General features: G+C 43.2%; 1 protein-coding gene across 1 annotated transcript in view; it reads left to right on the top strand.

Annotated features, from left to right (window-relative positions):
- Positions 1-509: 509 nt before the first annotated feature.
- Positions 510-15,506, top strand: part of EFHD2 (EF-hand domain family member D2) — a 41,255-nt gene continuing 26,258 nt past the window's right edge. Inside the window, exon 1 of the mRNA XM_073601362.1 lies at positions 510-783. Coding sequence (XP_073457463.1) covers positions 566-783 — 218 coding nt within the window. The 5' untranslated portion in view covers positions 510-565. The remainder of the gene's footprint in view (positions 784-15,506) is intronic.

Consider the following 15,506-nt stretch of genomic DNA (forward strand, 5'->3'; position numbering starts at 1 on the left):
TGATGATGATGTGGTTTATAGTAGCAGTGATGATGATGTAATACTAATGAGAGTGGGATCTATGCGGTAGAGTCAGTGATGCTGGTGATGTGGTCTCTGTGGTAGTGATGATAATTTGGCTCTGTGTAGTAGTCAGTGATGTTCTCTGTAGTGTTGGTGATGATGATAGTGTGGTCCATGTAGTAAAGATGATCTGGTCTCATGTTTTGGTGATCTTACTCTCTCTAGCACTCACTAATAATGATGCTCTCTGTAGTAGTCAGTGATGCTGCAAACCGTGTAGTAGTAGTGGTAATGATGAGGATGTGGTCCCTGAAGTATATAGTGATGATGGTTTGCTCTGTGTAGTTGTCGGTAGTGATGATGCTGCTCTGTGTAGTAGTGTTGATGCTCTGGTCCCTGTAGTGATGAAGATGATGATGCTCTGTGTAGTAGTACCGGTGATGATGATGATGAAGATCTGGTCTCAGCATCCCCCCTCCTTTCCCCCTCCTCTCCCGGTCCGGCCCCCGGCTCTGCTCCAATCACGGCTCTCCTTACATCTGGCCGGAGCCGGTGCGGTCACATGACGGGTGCCGGGGATGTGAGCGCGACAGGTGTCAGCCGGGGGACGGAGACGATGGCGGGGGACGAGCTGGCATCCAGGCTGAACCGGCGGCTGCGGATGGGGGACCCGGAGGACGCAGAGAGGGAGCAGCCCAGTATGAGGGTCTTCAATCCCTACACCGAGTTCAAGGAGTTCAGCAGGAAGCAGATCAAAGACATGGAGGAGATGTTCAGACAGTGAGTGCCCCCCGTCCCCGATACCATCCCTGTACCCCACACTGCACCCCGACACCATCCCTGTACCCCACACCGTACCCCGACACCATCCCTGGACCCCACACCGTACCCCGACACCATCCCTGGACCCCACACTGCACCCCGACACCATCCCTGGACCCCACACTGCACCCCGACACCATCCCTGGACCCCACACTGCACCCTGACACCATCCTTGTACCATCATCATACCCCATCCCGGAGCCTGACACCTTCCCTGTACCCATCCTCAACATCTTTCCATCCCTCCATATACCCATCCTCTACATCTCTCCATCCTTCTATACCCATCCTCTACATCTCTCCATCCTTCTATACCCATCCTCTACATCTCTCCATCCTTCTATACCCATCCTCTACATCTCTCCATCCTTCTATACCCATCCTCTACATCTCTCCATCCTTCTATACCCATCCTCTACATCTCTCCATCCTTCTATACCCATCCTCTACATCTCTCCATCCTTCTATACCCATCCTCTACATCTCTCCATCCTTCTATACCCATCCTCTACATCTCTCCATCCTTCTATACCCATCCTCTACATCTCTCCATCCTTCTATACCCATCCTCTACATCTCTTCATCCTTCTATATCCATCCTCTACATCTCTCCATCCTTCTATACCCATCCTCTACATCTCTCCATCCTTCTATACCCGTCCTCTACATCCTTCTATACCCATCCTCTACATCTCTCCATCCTTCTATACCCATCCTCTACATCTCTCCATCCTTCTATATCCATCCTCTACATCTCTCCATCCTTCTATACCCATTCTCTACATCTCTCCATCCTTCTATACCCATCCTCTACATCTCTCCATCCTTCTATACCCATCCTCTACATCTCTCCATCCTTCTATATCCATCCTCTACATCCTCTACATCTCTCCATCCTTCTATACCCATCCTCTACATCTCTCCATCCTTCTATATCCATCCTTTACATCCTCTACATCTCTCCATCCTTCTATACCCATCCCTCCATACCCATCCTCTACATCTCTCCATCCTTTACATCTCTCCATCCTTCTATACCCATTCTCTACATCTCTCCATCCTTCTTTACCAATTCTCTACATCTCTCCATCCTTCTATACCAATTCTCTACATCTCTCCATCCTTCTATACCCATCCTCTACATCTCTCCATCCCTCCATACCCATCCTCGACATCTCTCCATCCCTACATACCCATCCTCTACATCTCTCCATCCCCATTCTCTACATCTCTCCATCCTTCTATACCCATCCTCTACATCTCTCCACTTTTCTATGCCCATCCTCTACATCTCTCCATCCTTCTATACCCATTCTCTACATCTCTCCATCCCTCCATACCCATCCTCTACATCTCTCCATCCTTCTGAAAGCATCCTCTACATCCCTGCACCCCATACTGCACCCTGACACCCTGCCCTGCAATATATTCCACCATTGTACCCATCATCTACATCACTCCATACCCCTCCATCTTTATCTCTCAATCCTTGTACCCCACACCGAAGCTTGGCTCCTCAGACACCCTGCTCCATATTACATTCCACTATCATGTCCTTTACCTCACTTGATACCTGTCTTCTCCACCTTTGTATACTCTATACCGGAGCCTGGCACCCCAGAGACCCCAACGTTCAGTCTCACACTACTCCCCCATAATTACTCTCCCCTCAGCACCATGATATCATTTCAGTATGATTGCCAGTCTAATTGTATGTTCTCCCAGTGGTAGGACATAGCTAAAGAGGGTGCACCTGCCCCATGGAGTTATGGGGACCATCCCTTAATCTAATATCTGTGTGCTCACATTACATAGTGTACATAATCAGTGCAACTAATTTTCCATTGAGATATTTACTGATTTACTTTTTAGTTTAGTTTTTAAAGGGTTGGGTCTCCCAAGGCTAACATTTCAGCAACTGGTAAATGCTTGAGAGTTAGTTTACTGGACTGTTTCTTATATCTGTGTGGGTCTCTCTCGGTGAGTCCCAGGGGTCTGTATCTACTATGCCACCATGACAAGGAGCTCATACTCTCTCCATGTTGAACTTTTATTAATTTCATATTATGGAGAATGTAACTGGAGAAGCTGGAACACACCAAGTTTGGAAGGAATATCCAAAACACCTAGGTGGCCAAGAGCAGTCAGGAATCATGGCAGAGAGATCTCACTATTGCAGTATCCAGGGTGTATAAAAAGCCTGGGGATGACCAAATACACAAGGTTTCTTCTAGAAGTAATCACACCTGGTTGCACTGACCCTTTGATCTCTACAGTTGAATCAGGCCAACCAAGGCTTACATGAGAGATCTAGGAGACTTTGTTTAGATCCTACACTCGGTCGTTGTTGCTTTTCATCTTGCCTCGCTGGGTTTATGGGAAAAATAGGGGAACTATCATCATTATGGGCTGCCTTCTGAAATGCTAGATGACCAGCTGTTATACTGACCAGCCAGCCATTGGCCTAGACCAGATATGCAGATCAGTATGCCAAAATCCTTCTCTGTATACTTGTTCAAGGTCATTGGTTCAATGTGTTGGGCCAGGAGGGTCAGCAAGTCAGTGGGGCACCGAGCATTTTCAGGAGACCTCCATAAGGGCAGTTTTCTATGTTTCTATCAATAAAGATTTCTTATACCACATGGGTGCCCATCTTGTTGCACTGCTCCTGGCCTTACCTGGGTTGCTGATATCATAAGCTTCCACTTTGTATTAGCTACAATCCCTTTCCTTACATTACTCATATTTTAGCAAGGAAACCACACACAATATTTCAAGCTCAACCCAATGATCTCTAATATTCTGATGGTGGGCCAGTAGGATATCAATGACATCCCAATGTTCCTAGTAGTTCAGTCTCCTTGGACCTCTCAGCTTCAGCCCATCTGTACTGGATACCTGGCAGACCTGATTTTGGAGTGCTGGTCTTTTTCCCCATTGAGATTGTTTTTGTGTTGCATATTTTAGCAATGCTAGTCCTACATTGTGCCCTTGTAGTGCATGCTATGGCCACATTACATTGCATTCACCGGTCTTGTACATGCTCACGTTACATTGGCACTAATTGTCCCTACAGAGCAGTAACCACCATGCCATCTTTTGTCCGCTTACACACTGCAGCTTGAAAAAGCTCAGTACATGGTGGGGGGGTTGTGGGTTACTGATCTAAATCCATTGTTTTCAATGTGCCTGTACACACAGGTGCATAAACAAGCGCTGCATATTTTTGAGTAAAAGAAAAATCTGCATTTCCGATTATAATTTTGCACCGGTATGCACAAATACACGCATATGAGCATAAATATTAATGAATTTTGCATAGGAATGTATTGTATGCACAAATGTGTGAATGCACATACACAAGCAAATATGCGCAAAAATACCCACAATTATGAGCAAAACAAATGCTTGAAATTACATCCAGAAATGCTGATGCCCAAACATCAGTTCCAAGTGCAAGAGGTCTTATGGGGTGTACACACGGTCGGACTTTTCGTCTACAAAAGTCCGACAGACTTCCGGCGGACTTGCGGCGGACTTGCGGCAGACTTTCTAACGAACGGACTTGCCTACACACGACTACACAAAAGTCCGATGGATTCGTACGTGATGACGTACACCGGACTAAAATAAGGAAGTTCATAGCCAGTAGCCAATAGCTGCCCTAGCGTGGGTTTTCGTCCGTCGGACTAGCACACAGACGAGCGGATTTCGGGGTCCGTCGTAGTTACGACGTAAAGATTTGAAGCATGTTTCAAATCTAAAGTCCGTCGGATTTGAGGCTGAAAAAGTCCGCTGAAAGTCCGGAGAAGCCCACACACGATCGGATTACCAGCCAGCTTTAGTCCGTCGGCGTCCGTTGGACTTTTGTAGACGAAAAGTCTGACCGTGTGTATGCCCCATTAGATACAGCCACCTCATTAACCTCAGTTTGCCGTATTCCCAATAATAACCTCTTCCATTGAACACCTAGCGTTTCTTGTATTGTGCTATCCCCAGCCTTAATACTACTCTTGCACCAGCCCTCATAACTATGGTAAAAAACACAAAATCCAGTGCTCTGAAAGAATGATCAAATAAATTCCAACATAGTACTGTGTGCATAAACAGTGGTATTTATTGCATAAAGTTTAAACATGGTTGAACAGTCAAAGTTTAAAATAAATGGTAGTGAATGTTACCAGTGACCTCAGAGTAGATAAGGGGGAAACAATCATCCGGGAGGCTTGCCTGGAGATGGTTTGAACATCCATCACCATCCAAGGAAATAAAGGGGAGAAAATTCAGTTCCCAGAGGGGGAGCATACTGGCTGCTGGCAAAGCCTGCCAGCTCCAGGTGGATGCCACGGCTGGATGGTGGTCAGCAGGATGGATAGAAAGGCAACCTGTGTAATGTAAACAGCCCCAGAGGGAACAACCAAGCCGAGCAGGGTCGATATTCTCAGCGCGCCTATGCGTCTTCTGTGACGTCACTGTTGTGCCGGAGATGAAAGGGAAAGGTGTCCTGAAGTCAGTTGTGTAAGCATCCACAAGTCTGTTGCTGTGACTTACATGTTTCGCGCTCATGAGCTTTGTCAAAGTCACCTGGTGACTTACAAACATGTAAGTCACGGCAACAGAATTGTGGACGCTTACACAACTGACTTTGGGACACCTTCCCACTTCATCTCTGGCACAGCAGTGACATCACAGAAGGCGCATGGCACAGCCGTTTACATCACACAGGTTGCCTTTCTATCCATCCTGCCGACCACCATCTAGCCATGGCATCCACCTGAAGCTGGCAGGCTTTGCCAGCAGCCAGTACGCTCCTCCTCTGGGAACTGAATTTTCTCCCCTTTATTTCCTTGGATGGTGATTGATGTTATTGATGTTATCCACTCTGTTCAAACTATCTCCAGGCAAGCCTCCCGGATCATTGTTTCCCCCTTATCCACTCTGAGGTCACTGGTAACGTTCACTACCATTTATTTTAAACTTTGACTGTTCAACCGTTTTTTTTACTTTATGGAATAAATAGCACTGTTTATGCATACAGTACTACGTTGGAATTTATTTGATTATTCTTTCAGAGCGCTGCATTTTGTGTATTTTTCATTGACTGTCGCAACCCTTTCCATGTTGTGCTGGATGCACTGGGTCTGATCCACTTATTTGATTACTCCTCATCAGAGCACTTTACTTGGCCCCTAGACTCACAGCGCTCCAGGTGTTCTCTGTTTTTTTTCTCATAACTATGGTGCCTTCCAGTCCTGCACTCTATACTACATTCATACCTAATATATTATAACCTTTTGCAGCGAGCCCATATAAAGCCTCTTCCCCATTTTACAGCCCAGCACAGTCCTCCATGGCTCCCTTGTACCCATAAACAAAAAAGCAGAAAGTGCCACCATAACAAATGTGGAAGGAAAACAGGCTCGTCTTCAGTCTTCAGTAGCTGGCAGAGTTCGATGGAAAGCGACCGACATCCTGGCAGATGGGAACCAGGAATTGGCTGTGTGGTGAAGGTGACATCCAGCTGGAATAGAATGCAAAGCTTGAGCACTGTCCACCAGCTGGAGCCGTAACCACGATGGAACGCAAGCCAGGGTCGCGGCCGGAACCAGCATCTCGGCCGCTTTAGAATCCCACCGATTACTAAAGTCTGATGATGAGCCTGTTTTCCTTCCACTTTTGTGAGTGTATTTTGTTTATATTTTTTATTGTTTTTAACAAACTGATACACTTAAATGGTGGCACCTTCTGCTTTTTTTGTTTATTGTAGTGCACAGAGACCATCCAATACTTTGCTGGAATGGCTGCTACTATTGTTCAAGTGGTTTTCCCTAATTGGACTTATTTACCTTGGAAATTTATTATTCTTCTTTGCACCATTGAGCTTTTTTTTTTTTTTTTTTTTTTTTTTTTCCCCTTCTCTCTTGCACCCATGCCTGTAGAAGCTCTGTTCTCATGGACCCCAGTTCTAGTCCAACACTCAAGCTTTCTTTATCTGCATCTTATTACCCTTAACCACGTTCTTGCTGCCACTAATTCCATTCATAGTGCCCTGCAGATGTCCCATCACTCTTCTTCCTGCTTGAGGGTGATTGACAGCTCCCACGGCCAGTCGTTGTTGTCCAGTTCCTTTAAGTGAAGCCCCCCCTTAATTTATTTTTTGTAGGGAGGTCCTCCCACACGCTAATGGAGTCTAATACTTAATTAAATGCTGATCCTAATAATAGCATCCCCCTACTGTAAGAATCAGCGGGAGGCAGATAAGGTCTATTAGTTTCCCTGTAGCAGCAATATGATGTAAGCTTTAAGTGTCAGTGAATGGGTTAATGCCATTATGTTCTTAGAACCACAGTGGGGGATGTGTGTGTGTAGAAAATGGCTATGCCACTCAGTACTAGGCTGTAGCAGCTGCTGTCAAGAGGTTGCATAAGCTGCAGGAGTTCAATTAGTCATGGATGGCCATAGGCCAGTATGGCACGTAATAGGTTAATTTACATTCTCTGGCAAAAGAGAAATAGTATTTTGGGCAATGCTGGTGAGCCTCCTTCCCCCCACCCCCCCAAGGGGACCCTTTTTGGACGACGTTCTCCATAGCAGTTCAGCATAATCTGTCTGCATGAAGCTACCGATCGCCCTCCAGCAGCACTGTAGTAAACATCTATATTTCTGCATTAAATGTCTCAGCCGCAACAAGGTTTTCTGGCTGCCGATCATTTCAGCAACAGGTTGTTTATCAAAGCGCTCTGCCTACCTGCCTAATGTTTATCTATAGAACACCTCCAGGAGATATCCTTGATAACTGCTGGAAAAATCAAAAAATGCATACAATATATGTATACACAGTATATATAAATATTTATATATATATATATATATATATATATATATATATATATATATTTTTTTTTTTTTCGCCTATTTATATTTGTAAACATTTGTAGTCTGAAATCTTTGCAATGTGCTGTCCCATTTACAATTGATGAGACTATATTGCATCATTTCTCATTTAGAACAATCATTTGGCACTAATTAAAATCTGCATGGTTGTGTGTAGGGATGCTGGTACATCGTTCGTCATATGGGTGACGATTGTCTTAGTACAGAGCTGCAGCTATGAATTCCAGCTATAGAAAGGAGTCATTGAGGAAGAAGGTCTCTCTGGTTTGCTGTGCATCAGCAGCTTTCTGAATGGAGAATGTTACATTGTAGCAGAATCTGTAGCCATGTGTCAGTTTATTCAATATGTTTCAAATCTGCAGGATGGAATGTGTTCAGAAAGGATTTTTTTTTTCTTTCCTAGCTCTTGGCTGAAATGTGCTGCCTGTAGTGTTCCAGTGTCTATCTATACGCGCTTCAATAAATAATCAATTTATTTTATTAGATTGTAAGCTCTTCTGAGCAGGGCCCCCTTAATCCTCTTGTATGTTATTGTATTATAACTGTATTGTCTCCTTTTTATATTGTAAAGCGCTGTGTAAATGTCTTTTCCGATCGATCTCTTCCAATAGGAATAGTTAATCTATAGTTGACAGACTATTTGATCGAGATGCCACACATGGTGGATTTTGATTGATAGTAAAGTGCTTGTGTGGGTTTCCTCCGGGTACCCTGGTTTCCTACCACACTCCAAAGACACGCTGGTAGGTTAAATGGCTCCTGTCTAAATTTTCTCTAGTCATAGGCGTGCGCAGGGGGTGTGCCTAGGCATACCCTAATCATTATGTGCGGTGCCGATTCCCCCTACTGCCCATGCCCCCCCCCCACACACACACACACACACACACTTGTTGGCCCCCCCACCCCACAGTGCTGCTGACTTCCCTCCTCTCCCCCTGGCTGCTGCTGGGGATGTTTCAGGATGGAGAGCAGGGAAAGGGGCTAATGAATATGTAATTTACCGGCTTCTTCATTTTCTAAATGAACATATTCACTCACTGTGTCCATTCATAACTGAAGCATAGTAAACTGTGTTTGTGAATGCACAGAGCACTACCCATTCATTCACTGTCCTGTGCAGCTGAGGCTACAGAGGAAGGCATGTGTGTTTGAGCTTTGGGGTACACACCCTAATGCAATAGGCTGCACACACCTATGGCCCTAGAATGTGTATGTATGAATGTGAGTTAAAGTGGTTGTAAAGACAAAAGTTTTTTTACCTCCATGCATTCACTGTGAATGTACAATATACAGTATCTCACAAAAATGAGTACACCCCTCACATTTTTGTTAATATTTTATTATATCTTTTCATGTGACAACACTGAAGAAATGACACTTTGCTACAATGTAAAGTAGTGAGTGTACAGCTTGTATAACAGTGTAAATTTGCTGTCCCCTCAAACTCAACACACAGCCATTAATGTCTAAACCGCTGGCAACAAAAGTGAGTACACCCCTAAGTGTAAATGTCCAAATTGGGCCCAAAGTGTCAATATTTTGTGTGGCCACCATTATTTTCCAGCACTGCCTTAACCTTCTTGGGCATGAAGTTCACCAGAGCTTCACAGGTTGCCACTGGAGTCCTCTTCCACTCCTCCATGACGACATCACGGAGCTGGTGGATGTTAGAGACCTTGCGCTCCTCCACCTTCCATTTGAGGATGCCCCACAGATGCTCAATAGGGTTTAGGTCTGGAGACATGCTTGGCCAGTCCATCACCTTTGCCCTCAGCTTCTTTAGTGGGGCAGTGGTCATCTTGGAGGTGTTTGGGGTCGTTATCATGTTGGAATACTGCCCTGCGGCCCAGTCTCAGAAGGGAGGGAGTTCATTCTCTGCTTCAGTATGTCAGAGTACATATTGGCATTCATGGTTCCCTCAATGAATTGTAGCTCCCCAGTGGCGGCAGCACTCATGCAGCCCCAGACCATGACTCTCCCACCACCATGCTTGGCTATAGGCAAGACACACTTGTCTTTGTACTCCTCCCCTGGTTGCCTCCACACATGCTTGACACCATCTGAACCAAATAAGTTTATCTTGGTCTCATCAGACCACAGGACATGATTCCAGTAATCCATGCTCTTAGTCTGCTTGTCTTCAGAAAACTGGTGCATCATCTTTAGAAGAGACTTCCTTCTGGGACAACAGCCTTGCGGACTAATTTGATGCAGTGTACGGCGTATGGTCTGAGCACTGACAGGCTGACCCCCCACCCCTTCAGCCTCTGCAGCAATGCTGGCAGCACTCATACGTCTATTTCCAAAAGACAACCTCAGGATATGACGCTGAGCATATACACTCAACTGCTTTGGTCGACCATGGCGAGGCCTGTTCTGAGTGGAACCTGTCCTGTTAAAACCCTGTATGGTCTTGGCCACTGTGCTGCCGCTCAGGTTCAGGGTCTTGGCAATCTTCTTATAGCCTAGGCAATATTTATGTAGAGCAACAATTCTTTTTTTCAGATCCTCAGAGAGTTCTTTGCCATGAAGTGTCATGTTGAACCTCCAGTGAGAGCGATAACACCAAATTTAACACACCTGCTCCCCATTCACACCTGAGACCTTGTAACATTAACGAATTGGGCCCAATTTGGTAATTTTCACTTAGGGGTGTACTCACTTTTGTTGCTAGCGGTTTAGACATAAACCACATAAAGACCAGCCGCCGCAGTTATACTGCAGCAGGTTGGCTCTCCTGGGCGAATTGCTGTCATGGTACGTCGGCTGCTTTAAGACCACTAGGGGGCGTGCATGCTCGACGCCGGAGCCGATGCGCGTGGCCCCGATGTCCGCCGGCCACCCTCGATCGCTCCTGAGAGAGACTGAACGGGGATCTGTCAATGTAAACAGACAGATCCCCGTTCTGTCAGGGGAGGATAGACTGATCGTCTGTTCCTAGTGATTAGGAACAGCGATCTGTCTCCTCCCCCAGTCACTACACTGCCCCCACAGTTATAAACACCTCCTAGGGAACACATTTAACCCCTTGATCACCCCCTAGTGTTAACCCCTTCCTGGCCAGTGTCATTTATACAGTAATCATTTTTATAGCACTGATCGCTGTATAAATGTCACTGGTCCCAAAAAAGTGTCAAAAGTGTCCAATCTGTCCGCCGCAATGTCACAGTCCCACTAAAAATTGCTGATCACTGCCATTACTTGTAAAAAAAAATAATAATAATAATAAAAATGCCATAATTCCAACCCCCTATTTTGTAGACGCTATAACTTTTACGCAAATCAAACATACGCTTTTTGTGAATTTTTTTACCAAAAATATGTAGAAGAATACATATTGTCCTAAATTGATGAAGAAATTAGTTTTTTTTACCAATTTTTTGGAATATTTATTATAGTAAAAAGTAAAAAAAAATATATATTTTTTAAATTGTCGGTCTTTTTTTGTTTATAGCACAAAAAATAAAAACCACAGAGGTGATCAAATACCACCAAAAGGAAGCTCTATTTGTGGGAAAAAAGGAAATACATTTTGTTCGGGTACAAAGTCGCACGACCACGCACAGTTAAAGTGACACAGTGCCTTATCGCAAAAAATTGCCTGGTCATTAAGGGGGCAAATCCTTCTGGTCCTAAAGGGCTCATGCACACAGGACGCTTTAAAAACGCCAGCGCTAAAAACTTAAATTTTTTCATGTTAGGCTGCGTTTTTACATTAGCGTTATTGCGCATTTTCCCGTGTTTTGTGCGTTAGCGTTTTTTTTTGGGTGTTATTCATTAAAAACACTCCCTATAGTGTAAAAACTCCTAAAAAGTGTCAAACGCGGCTTTTTAGTTTTTACAGCTCATTTTTACTGCTCCTAGAAGCACAGGCTGAGGTTTTTTGTTTTTTTTTACTGCCCCTAAACGCTTATGCCTCCAAAAGCCTCTGACAGTTTATGCGTGCATGAACACATAGGCTACCATGGAGGGGCTTTTAGCCAGTTAAAAAATGTCAAACGCCCCTAAGGCTCTATTCACACTAATGCGTTTTTTGATGCATTTTGCAGAAATGCATGGGAATTTTTTAACATGGGTTCCTATGGAACATGTTCACATCAATGCATTTTTGTACCTCTGCGTTTTTGGAAAGGGTCGGGGACTTTTTTTCATGCAAAATGCAGCATTTTGCATGTAATAGAATTCAATGGACCCGCATCCAAAACACAAGTACCGCGTTTTTACCGCGTTTTGTTTTTCTCTCTTTTTTTTTTACACTGTATACAGTATAAAAAAAAACACTGTAAAAAAAAAACAAAAAACGCTGCAATAACGCATGTTCAAAAACGCACCAAGCACCGCAGAAAGCACTGCAGAAACGCTCAAAAGCGCTCAAAAGCAACATGCATAGATGTGAATCGAGAGCCTTACAGAGCTGTAAAAACGTCCTGTGTGCATGAGCCCTAAGTGGTTAATCGTTCTGAAGGGGATATGTGGCTATTCAATTGTTTTCGAATTTAAACGTTTTGATTTTTCAACCAAAACAATTAGTGAATGACTGAAGTAAACCCTAACTGAAAGACGTTTAGTGGAAAGCAGTGTGCATCATAAACATTTGCTGTTTTTATATTTCTTTTTATTTATAAAAACATATTGCCATACAAAAATAAAATAAATATGTTTATAAATAGTTGTATTTTTTTTAAAAAAATTATTATAATAAATATGTATCAATAAAATATAAATAAAATCTTTATTATTAAATAAAATAAACATGATTTATTATTGCAGAATAAAATGTACAATGACATTTCGAATATTAATATTATTATACAGAATTTTCTATACCACCAACGGTTTGCAGAGCGTGTCACAAAATAAAAGGGACACCATAGAGTTACAAAAGAATTCAGTACAAGAGGGTTCAGAGGGCCCTGCTCCTTAGAGCTTACAATCTATAAAGGAAAGGTCAAGTGATACAAATTTTACATTTACAATAAGCATGTTAATAAAGCCTATATAAGATTTTAGTGATTGGGTATATCTACTTTAGCATTGTTGATATAATATCGCTAACAAATGACAATTTCCTACCATAAATGACAATTTCCTACCAGCATCCTCTGTTCTTTGACTGCTTTGATAAAAATCAGCCACAGAATGATCACACAAGAGGAACATATAAAGTCTTGTTTTATTTTTTTTTCTCCTGAGATTAGTGTGATTTTACGCGGAGAACACACTGACTTCAATCATATCTGCTCACATAAGTGTGCACAGCCTATTGCATTAGGGTGTGCACCCCAAATGTATTAAAACATGGATGGTGTCAGTAGAGCAGTGAACTTGTCATTAGGGCAGTGGACGGTGTCAGTCGTTTTTTTATTTTTATTATTTCATTTTTTTAATGATTTTTTACAATTGTTTTAGGAGCCTCGTTGGGCTTTGGTGAAATATCTGCAGGGGGGAATCTTCAATGCACAGGGTGATTAGGGTGTGCCCAGGCACATCTGGCACACTCCTTCCCACGCCTATGTCTACTCATTATAAATCTTTATTCTGCGTTTTTTCTTAGACAATCACATTTCTTGAAGACTTCTGGCGAGAATAATTTTCCAAAGGTTGGGAAATATTTACAGCAGGTAGGTTTGGTTCACACTGCTGCGACATGGAATCTGCCTTTAGACCCCAAGTCACACGACATGCCAAATTCAATGTTTCCCTATGAGAGTCGTCTTAACTGATACTACACAAGTCGCTTCGACTTAAAGCGAAACTTCAGTCATTTTTTTCATCTTTCCATCTATTAAATCTTCTGCCCTTGTTGTTTTAACTTTGGATAGTAAAACATTTTTTTTCTGCTGGTAAATACCTTATACAGCCCACTTCCTATTTCTTGTCTGGTACTAAGCCTAGGCTTATGACATCATGCACAGCTCACTCTCTCTCTCATTTTCCTGAGAGTTTGCCAGGAAGAGAGGAGGGATGAGTCATAAGAGGGCCAATGAGAGCTGCACAGCTGGAGGTGTGCCTCTGTGTGTCTGTGTAAATCCAGGAAGTGAACAGGCAGCAGCTTCAGCTGCCCACAGTTAAAATGACTGCAACCAGACTCAGTGGAGGGAGATTTCTGCAGCATATTTGGCAAGTACAGAATCGCAGTTTATATAAAATAATATGCAAAGTGGTTGGAGGGAAGCTTCAGAATGGCAAAGATGTTTTTGTTACAAATTATGTGAGCAGACTGCAGTTCCTCTTTTAAATATTATTTCTGCACTACTTTGGTCCGACTTGGGTGCGATTTCAGCCCTTGTACAGGCTCTTAAATAGCATCAAAGTCGGAAGGAAGTCGCAGGGCAAAATCGTACGACTTTTTACGTCACAGCAGTGTGAACCGAGCCATAAAGGGGAAGGATTAGAACCCCGGTTCAGTTTTTATTGCTGCCTGGATTAGAAAATAATCAGAAATCTCGGCAGATCAGGAAGCGTGGACATATCTTCCAATGTGGACACTTGTTCTGGTGACACCTGTAATACAGCCAGCAAATTTTGCCCACTTTTTTTGATGAGCCAGCCAAATGTCCCTGCCAGCCACCTGCCACCCATCACCATCATTGACTTATCGAAGGAGCTGGGTGGGAACGCTCGTCCCCGCTACGCGATATGTGTATGGGGTCTAAAGTTTTGGGCTATTCATAGACTTTAAATCAATAAGGCTGTATGCTATGTACAGTGCCATGTCCCATCCATTTTGATTTGTGTTGGTTTAGGTAACAGTGTCAGTTCTCCGCTGTAAACAGCACAGCCGTGGATTCAGCAACAGCGTCTGTTTTCATACCCCAGATTGGGGCGTTATTATGCAAATGAGACGCCTTCAGGGAGAACCTTATATGTGCAGCTGAATGCATTCAAGCGAGAAGCTGGCTATATGCGATGATGACCTCCTTTACATAGAGCCAGGCTGAACTTTACTGCATGAACCTCCCAGAGGGGTAAAGGCCAGATCATTCCGCTCTGTTACGTATTGCCATAGCTGCTGTACTAGAAATCTTCCAAGGTCTTATAAAAAAAAAAAAAAAAGAAGAACCCTGCCAAGAGCGTTTTTATGTCTGCATGTCTCTCTCCTCCCCCACATCATGGGTCCAGTTTACATAGAGCCTTACTGGACAATTATAATCATGGGAACTCGTTCTTTTCATGTCTGAGACCTATTCTATCTATAAGATGGTGTGCAGGGGGTGACGGGTGTGCATTGTGAAGGATTACAGATAGTTACAATTTGAACTATTGAAACTAAAGCATATTTTTCAGACTTGTACATAACATCTTATTATTTTTAGGTTGCATTCACATCTATGCAATGCGACCTTGTATGTGCAATGATGTGCATTTTTATCTGCTTTGCATTCGGGTGAACTGCCCAACACACATCTCACAGTAAAGATTTGCATGCACTTTTTTTTTTTTAACCACTTCAGCTCCGGAAGGTTTTAACCCCCCTTAATGTCCAGGCTTTTTTTTGCGATACGGCACTGCGTCGCTTAAACTGACAATTGCGCGGTGGTGCGATGTTATACCCAAACAAAGTTTATGTCTTTTTTTTCCCCACAAATAGAGCTTTCTTTTGGTGGTATTTGATCACTTCTGTGGTTTTAATTCTTTGCTCTATAAACAAAAAAAGGCCGACAATTTTGAAAAAAATAAATATATTTTTTACTTTTTGCTATAATGAATATCCCAAAAAAATATGTAAAATTGCAAAATGAAGATTTTTTTTTTTTTTTTACAAAATTGTCATATTATCAGGTTA

This window comes from Aquarana catesbeiana, linkage group LG10 (assembly GCF_042186555.1).
Source record: "Aquarana catesbeiana isolate 2022-GZ linkage group LG10, ASM4218655v1, whole genome shotgun sequence".
Lineage (NCBI taxonomy): Eukaryota > Metazoa > Chordata > Amphibia > Anura > Ranidae > Aquarana > Aquarana catesbeiana.